Here is a 21128-nt window from a genome sequence, read left to right on the forward strand (position 1 = left end):
AGGGACTGGTGGTATAAAGAAGACTTTATGATGCTGGACTATTGGGATGCATTTACTGACAGACTTTACCTGAAGGGTGGACTCCATCTGAATACCTGAAGAAATAACCTTTTCTTACCTTTTTTTAACTGAGGTAGGCACAGCTGGCATAACATCTTTGAATAATGAGGACTGAGTGTCTTCAGTAACTGAAAAGACTGGCTTCAATGCTCAGAAAACAGAGAAACAGGGAAAGACTGTGGCAATGAATAAAGAAATACCTGTGGGCAGAGAGCTGGACAGCACAGAGAAAGTATGTGATGACAGTGATGAGAACAGTAGCAGGCAGGTAAGTGACAAAGTGAATGCAAGGACTACACACAAATCTGGTTACAATCAGGCCAAAATGAGTGAAAATCATCTGTGAAAAGGAAAATGAAAGTAAGGGAGAGACAAAGCGATGGAGACATGAAGTTTGGGATTCCTTCCCAGCTTTGGGGGATAAATGAAGCATTATCTTAAGAGCTCAGCAATTGTGTGTGTGTGTGTGTGTGTCAGGGTGTTTGGTTTTTTTTGGGGGGGGGGATTTTGCTCAGCTTTTAAATTAGAAAAGTCCAGATAAAAACAGCTGCATCCTAGGTTCATAGCTAAGTAGGTCTGGAAGGGACCTTATAAAGCCCTGGAGTCAAGCCCTGCCATACCTGACTAAACCAGCCCAGCCAAGTGTCTGTCTAACCTGCTCTTGAGTGTTTCCAGGGATGGGCATTTTACTATGCGGCCTGTTCCAGTTGCTTCGAAGCCCAAAGGAGCGGCCCTCTTAAAATTCTGCCACGCGTATGAGCTGGTATAGGTGGAGAGTCTTAAACTGACCCAACTTGGACCCTGGATGAAGAAGGGTTAAAGCTGGAGCAGTCTCGCTATACTTGCATTACTAAAGCCTCCTGCGCAGTAGCTCTGGCTGTCCTGGTTCCCACGTGATGTGAAGCGTTCAGCTTTAGTGGATGCATTTCTAAGGGCACTACTCTAGCTTACCCTGCAACGTACAGGCAGGACACTTGGCCGTCTCATAGACTGGTCCTCCTCACCTGCAACCTAAGTGATCCCTTCTGCGGCTCTAGGCCACTACTACTACTGTTCCTGTTCCCTGGGGCGTGGGGCGCTGAGAAGCGCTCCGGCCCGCGGAATCTAACCTACAGCACCGCGCTCTGCCGGCGCCACCAGCCGACTGGCGGTGCGCGATGACGCGCGGGACACGTGACCAGCACGCACTGACGCGGCGGCCGGGGACAGGGTCGGGCTCACCGGCTTCCGTCGCCGCCCGGAAGTGAGGCGCAACGGGCGGGGCTGAGGATGCCGGGGCGCGGCGGCGGCCCGGGGCGGCCCGGCTGAGCCGGGGGCGGGACGGGGACTGGGACGGGGCACTGGCAGGGCCATGCTGAGCCGGAGCAAGTTCACCAGCCTGGTGGTGGGGGTGTTCGCGGTGTACGTGGCGCACACGTGCTGGGTCATGTATGGCATCGTCTACACCCGGCCCTGCCCCGCCGGCGCCGCCGCCTGCATCTGGCCCTACCTGGCACGGCGGCCCAAGCTGCAGGTGAGCGCCGGCCCCGTTGCCAGGGCGACCGCGGAATGGGGGACCGGTCCCCATGGAACCGCCGTTGCCGTGGCAGCCCCGGAATGGGGCAGGATAGCGCCTCCAGCGCAGGCCTCCGTGGCGAGGCTGAGGGTAGGATCCTCAGTGGCAAGGGTGCCCTGTGCTCTCCATGCATAGCCTCACTTGGAGAGCCAAAGGGGCCCAACAAAAATCCTGCTGCTTTGCAGCGCCTGGGCTTATTTCCTGTGTTACATTCACCCTGAAGGGGCGGGTACGCTCTACTGCCGTGCTTCTCAGCCTTTTTTGTACCAGGACTCCTAAACATCAATGGCCAGTCCCAATCCAGTAACTAGGTTAAGGAGAAAGCAGGCCCTTGACCCCCTTGCTCCCAACCTGCTGCCCCCAGCCCCCCCAGTGTATGTGTGGGGCATGGGGGGGCTGCAAGCAGCCTTGTTGCAGTCTGTCAAGGGAAAACCTGCCACTTCCCACATTTTTCTCCTTTAGAGGAAAATCAACTTTTAAAGCTTCTTTGTGACCCTTTCATATATTCTTGCCACCCGCTTTTAGGTTGTGACCCCTAGGTTGAGAAACACTGCTCTAGAGGGGAAAAAAAAACCCACTTTGAGATGTGTTCAAGGCCTATCATAATGCATACGGTGGGGGCTGAATATAGGATGTATGGGACGTGTCAGGTCTGGCATTTCCTAAACTTACCATGCTTAAGTACATAATGCTGATGCTTAGCAGTTCCTATGGCCACTGCCATATGTTGCACAATTAACTGATTAGTCACGCAATAAATTTAGACTGGCCGCACGTGCCAAGGAATTATCACACGAGAAAAATGATTATCCATCTATAAAAAGAGCCAACCAGCTATAAAGTTAGTGCTTGACAATGTGTGCCAACTCTGTAGCTAGTTTCTATCCAGCTGTAATTTGAACATGTAGCTGGGCCCTCAGTTTTAAAAAGGCAGACTGAAAAGACACGCGCCATTGAGTGGAATATTTGACGCATGGCATGGCTCCATTTGAATGTGGGATCTCTTGTATCTACAGAGTAGACTTGTCCTTTTGGACTTGCTTTTTTTTGGTCCTGGGCATGACCGTAAACTGCATCAGACTGGGGGGGCCTGGTGGCAACATGATGGGGCTATTGGTGGCAGGGTAGCTCTTATCAAATACTAAAATGTCACAACCTCCAGAGTAAGATGAGTATAGGGCACCTCAAAACCCTAGCTTCCATTGCCTTGTGGGTACTCCTTGGTTGGAGAAAGACCAAGGGGCATCACCGTGACAGAAACATACCTTGCTGAGGTGTCAGACAATTCAGCAGCAGTACATATCTGTTGCTCTCTGGCAGAAGCTACAGCCATTGAAGCACTGAACACCTGGACTTGGTCTGACATTTGGATTCTGTCTCAGTGGTCTAAAGGGTGGATGGTAGATCTTAGGCAGCCTCCACCCTTCCATAGTCTTGCCTAGATTTATATGCTAAAGGTCTTGGTGTAACTGTTGCAGGACTCCATACAAGCAGATTCATCAGGTACCTGACTAGACCTTTTACATGTACACCATGATCCAAAGGATCAACGATTGCCTACTCTTAGACCTTTTTTAGATTCAAGGCACCCCTCCATAACTCTTCTGAATATGATGGCACCGGGGTTGGGAGTCACCATTCTTAAATCTCCGTTTGCCTACTTTATCTCTAAGCTGTCACCAGGTGAACCTGCCACATGCATCTGTTTCCAGGAGGGGTGTACAGAGCCAGACTGGGAAGCAGCTGCAGTAGGAACGGGCACTCCTTGTGCCTTTGGTGCTGAAAAGCTTGTCTAGCATTCCCCTCTTTCATTTTGGGGTAGGCTTCTTTGTTCTCCCAGAGGATTTGGCCTTAGAGTTGAGCCATGGGCATTGGCTTGTATTAGTAATTTCTTGATATCAGGTTTCCTACTTGGGATTCAGATAGAGGTGTACTGATACCTTGGTCCATATCGTATCAGCACCAATAAAAGGAAAATTGACATTATCAGCAATCGGCTTTTTTGGGCTGATGTGGTCGATAATACCACCAATAAATAGCGTATGCACAAGCGCAGCTACAACATGCACACAGCCAGTCCGGCAGCTTAGAGAGCAGCGTCTCGCTGCTAAATCTGTTGGGGGTTGTGGGGAGGGGAAACCGGGGGCAGGTTGAGGCCCCCATGGTGAGGGAGGAGGGGAGCTGAAGCAGGGGTAGGTGCTACCCAACTGGGGCAGAGTGGAGCGAGGCAACCAGTGGGATGGAGCCACTCCCCCCTCCTCTCCCCCAACAGACTTACATAGATTTCATAGACATTAGGGCTGGAAGGGACCTCGGGAGATCATCGAGACTTACCAGCTGGACACTCTTCTCTAAGCTGCTGGGCTGCGTATGGGCAATTGGATCAGTATTGGCCAGTATAGTACATTAATAATTGGCCATTGGTATTGGCCTAAAAAATCTTTATTGGTGCACACCTAGATTCAACTGTGTGCATTTGTAATGTTATACCCAGCTTTTTGAAAAAGGCCTGTTTGTTTCACTATTAGACCCTTGTATCTGTACATATCGGTATCCTGTGTATAATGATCTGTGGGGGTACAAAAATAGTATGTTTTGTATTTTCTAAGTAATTTTCTGCTCTTTGTAACCTGCTGCCATAGTCTTGCAGCTTGATGAGGGGAAAGTTAGTGAAACTGCTAAAGATGTGCAAGGTGACTTTGCTGGCATAAAAGAACTTTTTTAATCTATGTGCTGATTTTATCCTTTTTTTCAGTTGAGTGTGTATACTACTACACGGTCAAACATTGGTGCTGAGAGTAATATAGATCTAGTTTTGAATGTGGAGGATTTTGATCTTGAATCCAAATTTGAAAGGTAAAATTCAGTGTTATCCTTCTTTATGTAGCTTCTATATAGTTGCAAGTTTTGCAGTGCTGACAGTGATATAATTATTTGTTCCTGAAGTATGTAGTTACTTCTAAATACTAATAAAGGAATATCTACAGAGAAAGTGTGTACAATTTTAGTCCAGTTACAACGCAGAAGCATACACTGTTGGTTTAACATTTTAGGAATTTTAGATGCATGCATTTCACAAAACTAAGCAAGCATTCTACTTTAGAGCCTCTGCTGTTTCGCTGGGTTTTAGCTAGGAAGAAAACTACCTTTTCCTTTTCAGGCTAGTCTCTCAGGTACTCACTTTTTCCCTTATACTAACAGAAGGGCCTTTGTTGCTGCTCATGTTAAACTTCATCTCAAGCAAACCAGTATTAGAAGGTAGCATTGCTTTATTGTGATATATTCTTCTTCTCAGGCTAGTTAGTGTTCATTGCTGGACTAGTCTCTAGTAAACCTAATATAAATATAAAAGAGATGATACTTTTCGTGCCCTTTCTGAATATGCTTTTTAAAGCTCGATTGTATCGTTTTAAAAAGTAAATAGTATTCTTTATTTCAGCAGATATTACTATGCTATTTTATTATGTATTTATTTTGTATTTTAGAACAGTCAATGTCTCTGTACCAAAGAAAACTCGAAATAATGGCACGTTGTATGCATACATATTTCTTCACCATGCTGGCATTCTGCCTTGGCACGATGGCAAACAAGTGCATATAGTAAGCCCTCTAACCACATACATGGTTCCTAAACCAGAAGAAATTAACCTTCTCACTGGAGAATCTGCAACCGAGGTAGGTGTTTTTTTTCATGTTATTAAAAATGTTATTAAAAAAAAAATAGCAGGTGGCTTTTAATAATTGTAAGTGCCAAAGGGAGACTAATATGTAAAAGAGCACATGGCTGGTTTGTCAGAGGAGTGGGTCGGAGGAGTGCTGGTCAGAGCACTACAAGCAAGTTTCCAGTCAGTAGGAACTGGACGGGTCTAGTTCAGGCTTGTCCAACACATGGCCCGCGGGCCACTATGCAGCCAGCCAAGCCATTTTCTGTGGCCCATGGTGCTGCGACAGGAAACGAAAGTAAATGCTGTTTACTTTTGTTCCCACCCCTTGTCCTTCCCCCAGCCCCTCAGCAGCTTCCTAATGGCTGCTGAAGGGCTGGGGAAGGGACAAGGTTCCCACATGCACCGCGTCAGCTTAATGTTGCCGATGCGGTGCGTATGGGAAGAGGAGTAGCCGGCAGTGAAAGCACGGGTCGTCGGTGCGGCGTGGGGCGGTCCCGGGAGAGCTTGCATTGCCAAGCACCGTGGACGGCAAGCGGAGCCCGGCTGGGCACATGCGGGGCGAGGGGAGTGGGGACGAAACCCCCCCAGACCTCCCCAGTCAGCTTCCCCCGCGTTAAATCGCTGCTTGCATCTGGCTCTGCCCCTTGGGGCTGTGGCTGGGGAGGAGGAGGTCCCCCGTGCCTGCCCCACTCCATGCTCACTTGCGTGATTCATCTTCCCGGCGGTGGGTAGAGAAGTTGCAGCCGGGGGCTGCCTGGGCGCTGCCCCGTGCCAGGCTCGCAGCCTGGGCTCGCTGCGCTGCCTCCACTTCCTCTGCTGCCTCCTCCCTCCCTGCAGAGGAAGCCCCTTTTTCCTTTTTTGTTGGCTCTGGGCTGGGAGCTGTCAGGTGGGCTTGCAAGACGTGGCGGGGCCTGGGGTGGGAGGCTTGGGTGGCCTGGGTCCCTGCCCTATGACTGCTCCACCTGTAGAGCCTGGCATGTGCGCGCTGTAGCATCACGGCCTTCGCTCAGCTCCTCCTGTGCATCCATTAGAAGCTTTGTGAGTCCATCCTGTACATCCATAGGAAGCTTTGTTCTTATAACTCGAAAGGACCCCATTAAAGGTGGAAGCGATGGGAAGGTCTGTGGCACCCTTGTAAGATTCTGCCTCATCCAGTCTGACGTCCAGTGTAACGCAGGCCATAGAATTTCACCTGCTGAATTTCACCATTTCCTGTGAGGTCTTTGAATATGGCTCGCCTGCCTACTGGGTGATAAAAAGTTCATGATCCAGCCCCACATTCAAAAAGGTTGGACACCCCCAGTCTAGTTGATTGCAACCAAACAACTAATGCCTTAGGAGAATGTTTATCAACAGGATTTAACCCTGGTGGGAGAGATCCTGATAGGTAGTCTGATGTGGTGAATTATGGAAAGCTTTGTGACTAGAGCAAGGCAAACATCACTCCCTTGCGCATGCTTCCTTCCAAGAGTGGATATTTTCTGTCTTTTTTATTTCCCAAAACACAAATGTATTTATGCTTGTTTATTCCATGGTTTTTACTTAGTGAATATGAAGAGTGGATGGTGAAAATCTGGTTTTGAATAAAGGTTTGTTGAATAGAAAGGTTTGTGAAATACTACCTTAGGACATGAGTTCTTCATCTGTGGTGCAGACAGATTTTAGGGGCCTTAACCATGTCACGTTCTTTAAAACTAGAAGAGAGATTTGGGTTCTTTAGCTGCTTTACAGGCTGTTCCCTACATCTGAAAGGCAAGCCAGCCTCATTTTTGAGCCAGACTAAAGCTAGCTGTTTAGCATCATCCAATGTATGCATTGCAGGATTAACATTAAGAATTTTAAGAAACGTTCTTGCTGCACATGTGATTTTGAAGACATGCAACCTGTAGGCCATAATCATGTAATTCAGCACTAGTTGTTTAGGCTAGAAGGACAAATAAATTTAACTTGCTGGCCAGTCCAGGAGTATGCCACTTATTTTCGGCCTGATTAAAATTCACAGTGTTTTTGTTGTATGTAAAAGATTTCAGAAGAGATGTTTGCAAGTTGGAAAAAGGCCTTTTAATCTAGATCAAATGAACTGAGACACTTCATTGATTATATTTTCAAAGTTTCTTGCCAAAATATAGCAGAAACGTAGGTTTTACTGTGTATGTGTTGAACAAGTTATCTATCAGATTTCTGGTATATTGGAAATAACTGTACTGTTTATTATAGAGCAGTGATATCGCAGAGGGAATATAACAGCTTCCAAAGACAATGGGCAGACCTGAAGTCACATCTGGTTAACTTGAACATAGATGATGCATCAATGAGTGTGGGCTGTTCTGATTGTGTTCAGGCCTAGATTAGGGAAGATGCATCCTTTTGTTGTTAGCATAGCCTGATACAACCTTGACTTTTCTGCTAGGTCTCAAATGTTACTGTAAATACTGAAATTAGCTGCAGCTTCAAGCTCTTACTGATACCTTGAGCAAATGATTTGGTGGTATCCACTTGCGTATAGTACCCTGGTAAGGCCGTTTCAAAGTGATTATTTGGCTTTATTTGGAACATATAGTAGAAGCTGAGCAGGTGATTTGTGCAGCCTGAATTAGAGGTGTTCTTAAGGAGAGAGAGATTTCTAAATGTACTTTGCTTCATGTTAGACTTAAAATAAATGCCCTCTGGTGACTAAAGTAGTCCTTTTTAGGGAGAGCCTTGCAAAAGCTAAGATGTATGGTGCTGAAACTTACTGAAAGGAGGGTAGATTTGCATTTTATAAACCAGTGGTTTTACACTCGATATTCATCTGGCCCATAGGATGAGAAGTGTGGTTCAGCATCCATGGTCCATGGGCTGAACCATGGACCTCTTCCCCTTCTGCTGCTGCCCCCCCATGGCTGATCTAGCACAGGTGGCACGCGGCCAGGCCAGGCCAAGATGCCAGCCCTGGGGCTGGTCCCAGGCTGCACTGCGGTGGGCAGTGCAGCCTGGAACCTGACCCCAGCAGGCTGTCTCTCTGGCTGCCAGTCCTGGGCTGTGCTGCTTACATTGTTCACTGGGGTCGCATCCTAGGCATACTATCCACACCATGCACTGAGATGGAGGTGATGCAGCCCAGGACTGGCAGCAAGCAGCTTGGGTGGTGCAGCCCAAGCAAGCACTATGGGCAGCGTACTTCCTGGGTACTGCACAGGGGAACTGGTCTGTTGCATCAAAAGGGGCAGTACCCTGCGCTGGATTATAGGGCTTTGTGGGCTGGATCCATCCCACAGGCTGTATATTTGACACCCTCATTATAGACTAACCAAAGTGGATATATACAGGTCCTCCTCACTTAACATCATCCCGGTTAACGTTGTTTCATTATTATGTCGCTGATGTATTAAAGAACATTTTCATTTAAAGTTGTGCAATGTTTGGTTATAACGTTGTTTGGCCGCTGCCTGCTAGTAGGTAACTACTGACATCTAATTGGCTTCACTTAACATTGTTTCACTTATTTGCATTTTTCACGAACATATCTATGACATTAACCGTGGAGTAGCTGTATATAGCATAAATTTTTGTGAGCTCATGCTCACTTTATAGTCTGCTTTCTGCATATTCTTTCACAGCAGCTGATTAAGAGAGAAATTAGAATACAAAAGATGAGGAAGATGGGGCAGAGGGGGCAGTACAGGGAGGGACAAGCAAACAAGCAGTAAGCTTATGAGAACAAAGGAGCCACCAAAGCTAACCAAGGTAATGGGATATGAATCTATAGTCCCTGTTTAAACCGGGCCTAACACAATCCAGTCTGTGGATGATTTCTTGCTCTGCAATTTCCTGTTCAAATCAGGTTTTAAAAAATGTATCTGAGAACAACTGCCCTCAGTGATGAAGAGTCTGCAGAGGTTAAAGTGTTCTGCTACAGGCCTGCATGTCTTTCTGCAGTTGATGTCAGATGTTCATTCATTCGTAATGTAGGGATTACCCAAACTGCCAAATGTAGACAGTAGAGGAGAGGTGATGGCATATATGACACTGGTGGAGTTGCAGGAGAAAATTTCAGATGTTTTAAGCCATGTTATTTAGTTCAATGATGATGTACTCAGTAGGGCTGTGCAAAGCTTCAGTACCTGATTTGATTAGGCAGAGATTCAGCCCGATTCGGTGGCCAAATCAAATCAGAGGACCCTTTAATCTCTCTGAGTTGAATTAGAACCCTCCAAATCAATTTGGAGAGATTTGGCAATTTGGACATAGACACAGCTCTAAATGTTTGTTCTACATACCTCTAGGTAGCAGGCGGTTTGCGAGTGTTGTGATGATGGGGCGCGTGGAGTGTCCCACAGAAGCGTGGAGGGCTTGTGCTCAGCAGCAGACCTGGAAGTGGACCATAAGCACTTCTGGTCCACTTTCGGGTCCGCTGCAGATCATGCAGGGCCCTCTCTGCACTCCCCCCGCTCAATGACTGGTGCCTTCTGGGTCTGGGGGGGGGCACCCAGGATCCCCTTGTGGCCAGTCACTGAGCTGGGGAGGTGCAAGGGGGGTTCCCTCATGCATTTCCCAGTGGACTTGGAAGTGGACCAGAAATAATTCTGGTCCAGTTCCAGGTTTACTGCCGAGCCCGGGGAGGGACACACGCACTCCTGTGGGGTGCTCCATGTGCCCCAGCATCGTGACATTCACAAGATGTGCTGGTATCTTGAGGTATGTAGAAAAAACTTTTAAAGCTGTGTCTATGTCCAAATCACTGATCCTCCAAATCAGCATCAAATCTTCAGATTTGGATTCGGATGAATTGAATCGGGGACCATGATCTGAATCAGTGAATTGAATCACTGTCCTGGATTTGGCCTGAAACCAAATCCTAATTAAATAGGGCCTGCTTCGCACACCTCTGGTACTCAGCATTGATGTTGGGGCACAGAAGGCATTTGGGTTCATTGCAAGGCCTGGTGCTTTAGTGAGACTGGGAGTTAAGTAGCCTGTTGCTTAAGAAATACCACTTGAGGTTGGGGAGCTGTCTGTTAGCCAGAACTGGTTTGTCCCCCATGACTACTTTGAGATGGTTATCCTTTTCCAGGGTTGTTAGAGACCATAAATGACGTGGCATAGGTGTTCAAACTGGGGGCTGTAGGTGACAACCAGAGGGACTCTGTTCTCCTTGTCCAGGAGTCAGTGTTGGAGGAGGTTAGAGTCTGGCTTTGCTGATTTGAGTGGCTCCAGTTTTGGGGTTGTGTTGTAATTGTTGAAACCTGTGCTCCAGATCCTTAAGGTTTGCGTCCCATTTGGTAGGATCAGAACAGGTTTGATTGTAATGTAGAGTTTGGCTGTAGACAATTAATTTAGTGATGTGCTTAGAATGAAAGTAGTGGTGTGAAAGTAGTTGTGGCAGTTGGTAAGTTTCTAATACAGTGTGGTGGCAATGTAGCCATTGCAAACCTTCAATTTAACTCATACCGTGTGAAAATGTTCCTGGTCCTTGCACTTATAATCTTATGTCTGGCAGTGGTACATTTGTGGAGAGAAATCCTTTTCAATCTACACTGCTGTAAAAAGTCAGATCTGTTACTTGAAGTCCTTGTTAAAAGGCAGACACATAAGTGTACAGCAATCAGTATTTATTAGGGGTCGCAATAACTTAGTGGTGACTTAGAAAGGAGAATCTTTTATGGCAATGTATAAACTAGGTCATTTTGCACAGCTGTGTGAGGCAGAAAAGGCAAGTACCCTACATCAGGAGTTGACAGCATATGACCAGGGGGCCAGATCTGGCCTGTGAAACTACTGGATCTGGTCCACAGAGCTTGAAGGCTGTGCCTGGGCTCAAGCTAAGCAGTGAGGAATTGTACCGGGGCTGAGCAACTTGCAGTTGCACCTTTGCTGCTGCTGCTGCTTCTTCTCCCCATCTAACCCAGGGATTGTCAGCTGGAGTACTTTAAAGGTCCCAGGGGTATGTGGGGACAGAGCGCTGCCATCCCACACTGTTGCCTCATAGGAGCTGGGCTGCACAGACGCTGCGCGACCGCCGCTCCGCCACCCTGCCAACCCCGTGTCCATGTCTAGCTGCTCAACCCCTCCCTGCTTCCATGTCCAGCTGTTTGCCACTCCCCCCCCCCCCAGTGTGGGAGTACACTTACCAAAAAAGGGGCTGCCAGGGATATACTTATTAAAAAAGGTTGAAAACCTCTAGCCTCCCCAGGCTGTGGCGCGGGCTAAGCTTTCAGCCAGTGAGCAGCTACACTGGGGCTGAGCAGCTACAAGCTGCGTCCATGCTGCTGCCAGTTCTGCCCCCTTCCCTGCTGAAACACGGGGTGGGGGGATGCAGCTTCTCCAGCTGTTTCACCCCAGCTCACCTTCCCACTGGAAAAGTCTTCTTTCCTGTGGCACTGTCATGATAACATGGTTTTTATACAGTGAATTTTGATCTAAATGATGTCACATGTACAAAGCATAATTCTGAACTTAATTCTTCTATTAGTAAGGGGCCAAAGCATGGTTTCTTACCAGCTCCATTAAACTATTCATGATCTTGTGAAGGGGAACCAAGAGTAAAATGGACGCTTTGGTCATAGTGAGTATTCAGCAGCAAAACTAGGCAGCAATAATGGATAAAATGCCATCCTGTATAATCAGATCCTGGTTTCCACTGTTAATGGATATTATACATTAATAATACTTCAGTATTAGGCATAAAGATTTTTGGATTTCTTTTGGAAATTCTGCCCTATTTTTTTCTTGGAATTTGAAATAAATTGAAATGATGGTTCCATCAGCACTTAATGTTAGATAAAGTTCAACACTAAAAATATTAGAATATGGCACAGTGGACTGAGGCAAAAGAAATGAAAATGCAGAGGAATAAAAGGAAATAAAACAATCTCAAGCTCTCTTTAGTTTAAGAGGATGAGTTCACAGCCCAAACACTGGTATGAGGGCTTCTTCTTGAGCAACTTTGTTCAGAAATCCTAGCTGACTGTAGTCAGCTGCCTACTAGAAGCTAAGATATTGTTACAAATAACATGTGGAAATGGTGTTAAGAAAGATTCAAGTCTATAAACCTGATGCAGTTTGTCTTGCTTCAGTCTTCCAAATCCTGATACAGATCAAGCTGTTATCAGCATCTGGGCTAGGGACAGACATTACACGTAAACTGGTTTAAATGATTAGAAACTGGTTGAAACATTTAAACAGAGCATAAGTTCAGTGCACGTAAATCAGTTTTAAAATGGCTGAAACTGGTTTAAGATAAACTGGTTGAATGTAGTATCAGACTTAACTGATATGGGTCAAACCAGTTTATAAAATGTCTGTCCCAGACCCCTCTGGTTAAACTACAGTCCTTCAACATCCCAGATGCTTTGCAGCCCTGAGCTGGGCTCTCTGCTCCAGAAAGCAGGGCTGGCCCCATCCCTTTCCTCCCAAGCCAGAGCTCCTGGGGCAGACTGCAGGCATAGCAGGGTCTGCCTGGCTTCCCTCGCTGCTCAAACAGGGATTCCCCCCTCCCTCCCTCCCATCTCCCACAGCACAGACCCTAGGCATGTGGTATGCTAGCTAATGCTTAGTGGGGTGTGTGTGTGTGGTGTGTGTGTGTGTCCAGTTTCACTGGGACTGGCCGACAGAGCAGTGTCCATTTGGGGCTTCTTGGAGCTAATCAACAGGTCAGCTGGTAATGTTGCTCTGTTCCTTCTTTGGAAAAAGCTGTTTAAGAAGAGCTTGAACTAATGAGAGAGGCTTTTGTTTTGTGGATCGGCTGATAAACACTGTGTTATCAGATCCCTGCTGGTTTGCAGCCCTGTCAGGTTTGTAGACAGAGAGATCAACAGATGGATGCACTGCACACACCACCTTTGCCTCAGAGATCTGGCCCCGGGGCTGGGGGCTGGCAACAGTCCTGCCCCTTGAGCAGGGAAGAGCCTGGGACAGTGCAGGCCAGGTTAGGGTTTACACTCCTCCCTAGTCAGAGTGTAATGTTGGGGCCTGGCCACCCTCCCACCTCAGCTCAGCAATGTGAAACGGAAGGGAGGGCTGCTCTAGCACCTCCCAGCTTCTAACCTGAGCTACTTCAGGCATGTGCCTGTACTTCAGTCCAGAGGAAATGTCCCATGTGGTTGCAAAGTGGTTCAACCTAGGCAGGTTAGATTAACCTGCAAAAATCGAATCAATTCAGGCTTATGCTTTTTAAAAATCTGTTCCTGTTGTTTGAAAAAGTATTTGAGAGTAACCAAATAGCGGATTCAAACATATAAATATTTCAAACATAAATAAACAGTTAAATCTTCCCTTTAGCTCTTTCTGACCATGTAGTTGTAGTTTTTTCTAGTTTCAGCTAGCAATCAGCATATATTCAATTCCAGCACAGCTAGAAAAATATTGATGGATTAATCTAAATTGTAACCATTTTCTGATTTAGCTAATCTCAGTCCAGGATTTGAATGCTTTTAACTTTGTCTTTCTAAATTAATTTTGCCACAAATATATATAGTTATCTACATTTTTCTCTTATTTAAAAGCAAATTGAAGCAGAAAAACAGACCAATGCCTTAGATGAGCCTGTCTCACATTGGAGATCAAGATTAACATTGAATGTGATGGTTGATGACTTTGTTTTTGATGGAGCCTCTCTTCCAGCTGACGTTCAGCGATATATGAAGATGTAAGCCAATGATGTGTTTGTTTTGATAGATTAAGCCATATAAATGGAACGGGTCATTCATTCTCTTTCATAAAAATCAAACAAAAACCCAGAAAACCCCACACGGTGGTAATATAATATTAAAGTGTACAATTAAAAGTCAGAACTTGTGAGAGAGGACTGGGTATGTTAACGTTTTACTTACACTTCAGTAGTGATTGTGAACAGCATTTAAGTAATTGAGTCACTTGGTGTAAACTGCTTTGACCCTTGTTAGATATATTTTTTTTTAATTCAAAAACAAAGACTTCACCAGATTTCACCATGCAGCTCAAAATGCTTTAAAACACTTTTTATGTAGCAATACAGCTACAAAATACTAAGGAAGTAATTGTGCCTGCTGTGTAACAAATATAATTTAATAACACAAGAAGGCAACTGTAAGCCCTTGACCTTAAAAATGCTTCCATCTAGATACCTTATGTATGCAGGATATGGATGGCTCACATTCCTAGTAGGGGATCAGCAGTGCCAATTCTGTGTTATATATCTGGGACTGGTATTCTTCTAGATGGTCACAAATGCTGTAATAGTCCTACTTAAGAATGTTTTTAATTTAAAATAAAGTGTGTAGAATGCTAACATCAAGGATAGACTTGGGATTAGGTTAGTAGATGAGGACTCTGGAGATGCAGATTCTGCTTCCAGCCCTGTCACGAACTTCCTATTTGACCTCGGGCAAGTCTCTGATGACCTGGTTCTGACATTCATATTTTAGCCATTCTTAGTATAGAAGAAGGTTTCTATCCTTTGGAACAGTGAGGTCCTGTACCTGCTTTCTGGTCAGCATATTAAGAGCAATAAAATCAAGCGTTTTCTAGAAGGACCTCAGTAAGTTTATGAAGGGGATATGTTACAGTACTGTGCCTGCTTGGCTCTTCCCTGCACCTCTGTTGACTTTGACAGAGCTATATTTATACTGGTGAGGCATATATCCTTCCACTATTACAAACATATCACTAGTGGTGACAGTGGCAGCTGTAGTGTGGACAGGGCAAAGTGTTTGTACCACTATGGCATTAAGACCCCTACTTAGATGACCAGGTAGCAAATAAATCTATGAATAGTCTACAATAAAATGGAGCAGCTCTAGTGGTGTTATGTACATGTAATTTTTCCCGGCACTTATAAGATATGGGGACTTCACTTATGTTTGCACAGTATTCAAATTCTGTGGTAAGACTTGCTGTACAAGAATCTAAGTTAGACTAGTTTCATAGGTTTAGTTTCACAGTTGCGGGTATTTGCCAGCCTCGTTACTGATCTGGCAGTTTCTTGTCTTTGCCAGCCATTTTTACGTTCATGTTTTAGGTTTAGCAAATACCCCCACGCAGCCAATTTCCTTCATCTTTCCTTTACATTTTATATATACTTGGAACTCTTAACTTATCATGCCTTTCTTTTGCTAGCCTCATAGTTGAAATTAAAAAAAAAAAGAGAACCCCAAATGTCTAATTGTCATTTACAGCATAGTCCCTTTATTACATGTAGGTAATTAAGAAGGTCTAGGCTGGGATTTCTTTTATGTTGTATGTGTCTGAAAACAGATAACACAATGAAAGTATATACATGGGTGAGCCCAGAAATGATATCTTAATACTAACATGACTAGAAAATAGTTTTATTTCTAGAACAATGTAGTATTTAAATCCATGTTTGACTGTTCTAGGGTTCAGTTGGGGAAAACCTTGCATTACCTTCCAATATTATTTATTGATCAACTAAGCAACAGAGTGAAAGATTTAATGGTGAGTAGTAGACTGCCTTTTACTTATGTTTTGGAAGTATTATAACATGAATTTAAAGTATTGCTATTATTAGAAATTTGTCACAGTTTTCATTGCAGCAGCCCACCTCAGAGAAGTTCATAATTAAATATCAGCAGCTAATAATCAGTTATTTAATCTGATGTTGGTTACATGGTCAGAAAGTTCACTAATGCATAATTAAGATTTTTCCAGTGGTGTTTTGTGGCTGTGCAAAATGTGGTGAGTGGCTAAACATTTGAAAAACAGGAAATACAAAGTAAGGTCTGTGCTTGCAAGTTATGAGCTGCTTGCTCCCTTAAAACTGTCATAGTGTTGTAGTTATGATGGTTCACGGAATATGCAAGAAGCAGGGTTTGTTTGCTAATATCTTATATTGGACCATCTATATAGTTGGGAGAGATGTTAGATAAGCTTTTGGATGTTAGATGCCCTTCCTCAGGTCTAAGCAGCAGATACAGCCTAAGGTCAGTACCAGGTTGAACAGTTATTTTTATTTAACCCTAATATTTAAATAGGAAATCACTTTTTTCACAGAAAATCCACTCCATCTCTGCCATTGTACTTATACACACTGTCTTCAGGAAATGGTCCTAGGAACAAAAATTCGTAAATACTAGACATGAAAAGCCATGGGCTTGACAGCCCAATCTTTTTTCCCTGGTGGGCTGCCAGTACCTGGTCTGTCCATGGGCTGGATCCAGCTGGTGATCCTGATCCAGTGCCTGCGTAGGTTCATTGGGCACTATCTAGCCACACAGAGAGTGTCGGGCACAGGCTGGTTCTAACACATCTCTGCAGGGAAAGGAGCATGGCCTGTCCTCACAGTGGGGAAGGGAGCATAAGCTGGCTGAACCCTGACCCTAGGAGCGGCAAGGAGATGTGGCCTGACCCTGGGAGGCTAGTAGGCGGGGGGACCTGACCAGTCCCCAACCCAGCCCTGTGGGGAGGGAAGGAAGTGTGGTCTGGCGTGACCTGGCCCGGTCTAGCTCTACTACATGAACTACATGTAACACTTCCAGAAGGTACTTGGATGCTGCAGAAATGAAGATGATGTAAAAACCTGATTAGTACAGGTTCTCAACATATTGCTTGTATTTTTTATTATGGAAATCAAGCAGCTCAGTAATGTAAGCAGTATTTATTTCCATTTGCAAAATAAAGTGGCTGTATTAAATATCCTAAAGGTTTAACCAGTAATAAAACCACAGTATGATTTAAAGTGCAAAATAACCTTATAATGACTGCTACATGTGTAGATCATATTTTTATAAAGACTGTTTTCTTTCAAAATGTAGATAATAAACCGGTCGACGACAGAGCTACCTCTTACAGTGTCATATGATAAAATATCCCTTGGGAAGCTCCGATTTTGGATCCACATGCAAGATGCTGTGTATTCCCTGCAGCAATTTGGTAAGTGGACTCTTCATTTTTCTAGAGTTAAGTTACTAAGTGTCTAATTCAGCTACATAAATTACATCTTGACAGCATTTGGGGTTCAGCTGTATTAAACAATATATTGTATTTACTCAAATCCAGAGTTTTTTCCTCAGTCAACATTGGAGTGGGGGGAGAGTGGGGAAGAGCCTCAGCTTAGATTCAAATATCAGCTTAGGGCAGGTGCTTGCTTTGGCCCCAGCTCTGGGCTCAGGGCCAGAATTAGGCTGCCATCTGCCCCAGGTTGGGGTGGCTCATGCAGAAGGGCAGGGAAAGGGAGGATTTCTGTGGTGAGGGAGGCATGGGTGGGGGAGACCCATTTAGAGGAAATATAGGAGATATGGCACAAAAGTTTGTGTCAAAAGTTTGTTTATTTATTTTTCCAAAACTCTGTAAGTTTTTTTTTGCAGCTTTACCATATTCTAGTCTGTTTAAATGTGGAGATTAGAGGGTAAAAATATTCTGCCCTGTCTTTGAAATGCACAAAACTTACAGTTCTGGGAGAAGGAGAAGCAATGTAGAGTTAAGTCAGCTTCATTAGTTTCTGATTCTGGGCTGCTGCCCAGGACCATTATAGAATGCCATATATCTGGCTATGCACAGTCTTCCCCCAACATTCTAAGGTTTCTTGTTAAACAGTCTGCTTAGTGTAAAAGAGCTCTGTAGTACTGCTGAAACTCTAACGTCTGTTGATAAGAACTTAAAATAGAGGGGTAAGCAAATGGATTAAGACTACAAAAACTACTGTGATCTGTTTTAACCTGCATAATATCAGTCACATAATTTCACCTAGTAATTCTTGCATTTAGCCAAATAAACTTGTGATTGAGTCTTTTTCAAAACTCATACACTCCTGTTTTAACAACTAACTTGGTGGAGTTGTTAGTACAGCCTTGGTAATCACCCTTGGGAATTATTTCCTTCACTGTAAAATTGCCCATCATAACAGCAGGTTGAATTTTGCTGATTTAGCTTCTTGCTACTAGATTATATTATGCTTTTTCCTGCTAGCTTTAAAAAACCTTCTAGGATCAGTATCTGCTCCCTGTTCTGGTATTTATAGACTATGATTGTCCTCTGTTAAACAAATTAAGCTTTTTAAAGAAGTTTTATCTTCCTGAATCCGTTGTTGCACACCCTGTTTTTCAGGCTCTTAGGGTAGCTTGTGTACACAACCTCCAAGATGAGCATGGGGAGGTGCTAAGAACCTCTCACTATGCACTAAACCCAGAAATGGGGTGATATTGCTGCCTTAGGGCCCTGCTACATGTTTAAATTAAAGCTGGATAGAAAGCTCAGTATGGGGGAGTATAGGGAATGAGCCCCAGAATGTGCTTGTTGTTCTTCTCTAATTCCCTCCTGTTTTCAGTGTCCTTCTTAAGAAGGAGTATTGCAATAATGTCAGCAAAGCTATATACTGGGGTAATATCTCCCTACTCCTTAAAATTGCCTTTCATGTATCTAGAGATTATTAGCCATTTTATCCAGAGCTTGAAGTCATGTTGGTTAATCTCCATGACCTATAAAGGCAATTAGAGTGCCTAAAAAAATGAGTCACTGACTCTATAGAGATGAGTCCGAGAAATGGGATTAGTTTTATAAGCTTCCTATGTCGTTTCCAAAGGACAATTCAGAAAGCCATGGCACTGAGCAGGAAGCAGCCTTGAGCAGGCTGACGGGAGATGCTGAACTCAGAGGTTATAGCTGAAATCCCACAAGTCTCTGGGGCTTAGATGTTTCTGTCCACACGGAATCCAGAGAGCTGGATATTCTGGAAGATAGGTGTGCAGTAGGTCTGTACAAAGCTTCAGTCACTGATTTGATTCGGAGGAGATTTGGCCCGATTTGGTGGCTGAATCTCTGAATCGGGAGACCCTTTAATCTCTCTGAATCAAATCAGAAGCCTCCAAATTGATTCAGAGAGATTTGTTGATTTGGCCATATACACAGCTTTACATGGTTTTTCTTCTACGTACTTTAAGGTACCAGGCACAGCTTGTGAACACTAAGATGGTGCAGTGGATAGAGCATTCCACGGGAGTGTGGGACCCGGAAGTGGGCCAGAAGTTCTTCTGGTTCACTTCCAGATCTGCCATGGAGTGTGCGGGGGACCCTGCTACCCCCCAGCTCAGCGACTGGTGCCTCCTGGGTCTGAGGGGGTACCCAGGATCTCCCCCGCAGCCAATTGCCAAGCCATTGGGGTGTGGGAGGGATCCCCCGTGTACTCAGTAGTGGAAGTGGAACGGAAGTACTCCCAGGGGACTCTCCATCTGCCCCACCATCTCAGCGTTCACAAGCCACGCCTGGTACGTCGTGGTACATAGAAAAAACATACAAAACTGTGTCTATGGCCAAATCACTGATTCTCTGAATCAAAATCAAATCTTCAGATTTGGCTGAATTGAATCTGGACAGTGATCCGAATCAGCAAATCAGATCACTGTCCCCTGAATCAGGCCGAATCTGAATTGAATACTATCTGCTTCACACACCTCTAGTATGCAGTATTGTTGCTCTCCTTTGTATAATAACTTGGGGTTGGTTGACTTGCCCACGAATTGGGACTGCTTGCAGATGTGCGGAGGGAAAAATGCTTTAAACTCAGCACGCTCCTGCACTGAGCCCAGCCCCTGCCCAGAAGAGACAGTACATTAGTTACACCTGGCTTTCCCAATGTCTGTAGAGGTCAGACACTTTAATGGGGCTTTTGGGGCACTTTTATCTAAGATTGAATCAGCTTTAGCTAAAAGTGCCAAGAAGTCCTGCTATAGCACCCAATCTCCACAGATGCTGCAGAGCTGGGTTGAACTAACATGATGCTGCTTCAGGTAGAGCATGTGGGTTTTTTTTTTTATTGTTGTGGGTTTTTTTCCCTCACAGCTGTCAGTACTCTAGGAGCCCTGGGTTCTAGGTTCTTCACATCCAAAAGGAGAGTGCCCTAATCACCAGAATATCATACACTTGCTTGGGGCACTTTCCAACAAACCTGTTGAAGCTGTACAGCCAGGAATGTAAGATTTACAGGGCTAGAAGGAAGAAGCAAGAGGGACAGTGACTAATACAGCAATGAGGACACCCAGTTCGGGGGGGAGAGTGTTTGTTTCTGCTACCTGCTCCAGGAACTGTTTTTGCATTCTGCATTAACAAATCATTAGGTAAAATACATCAACTGTTGTCAGCAGGGATCAGAATCAGGACCTCTCTCTTTTCTTTCAATTCCTTGGCCCTTGTTGGTGCCCTCATTGCTGCCTTTACAGAGTTAGCATCTTATTCTTTCTGATCCTGTGAACATTGTATTTCTTTCTACCTAGTAACTAGGCTTCAGCTGGAGGGGTAGTGGGAGCCCCTTCATTTGTCTAGCCCATGGCTTAGTACCTGTGTACTGAACCCTCACTTTTTCTTGTTTGGGAACTTAAGCATCTCTCCAAGCTGCCTGGTTGCCAAAAATCTTGTAAATGGATCATGTAGGGTGTTTATACATGTGGTCCAGGAGTGTGTGGGGGGCAGCGCTTTAATTAGAATGGCTCTGACAACCACTCTAATTAAAGCGCCTGGAGCATCTCATATGTCTATGTCCCTGTACTTCAAAATCGTGGTGGGGGTGCTTTATCTAAAGCTTGTTGAATGAGCTTTAAATAAAGCACTCCAACACTGCCATTCTGAAGTGCGGGGACACTGATGCATGGGATGCAGGAGGCTGCTGGAGTACGGTAATTGCCACACTCCAGCAGGCTCAATTAATCAAGTCTGCCCCAACGTGCTGGAATTCCAGTGCATCAGAGCAGCCTCCCTGCTCGTGTATAGGTGCCCATAGGGTGTTTCCACTTGCTGTCTGCTGGTGGTGAGGCTCTTCATGTGAACACAGACAACATCATTTTGATAAAGTTTGATAGAACAATTCTTAAATCTGTTAGGCTAAAGGTAGCTGAAACCCTCCCCTGCTGCTGTTCAGGGGAGGTGTTGCTTGCCAGTCACTG

General features: G+C 45.0%; 1 protein-coding gene across 1 annotated transcript in view; it reads left to right on the top strand.

Moving 5' to 3' along the window:
* Positions 1-1307: 1307 nt before the first annotated feature.
* The window catches only part of CLPTM1L (CLPTM1 like), a 56224-nt gene continuing 36403 nt past the window's right edge, over positions 1308-21128 (top strand). The window contains exons 1-6 of the mRNA XM_090039120.1: positions 1308-1573; positions 4371-4471; positions 5101-5290; positions 13764-13906; positions 15615-15693; positions 17010-17127. Coding sequence (XP_089895246.1) covers positions 1412-1573; positions 4371-4471; positions 5101-5290; positions 13764-13906; positions 15615-15693; positions 17010-17127 — 793 coding nt within the window. The 5' untranslated portion in view covers positions 1308-1411. The remainder of the gene's footprint in view (positions 1574-4370; positions 4472-5100; positions 5291-13763; positions 13907-15614; positions 15694-17009; positions 17128-21128) is intronic.

Source organism: Crocodylus siamensis, chromosome 3 (assembly GCF_052110815.1).
Source record: "Crocodylus siamensis isolate JL-2025a chromosome 3, ASM5211081v1, whole genome shotgun sequence".
Lineage (NCBI taxonomy): Eukaryota > Metazoa > Chordata > Crocodylia > Crocodylidae > Crocodylus > Crocodylus siamensis.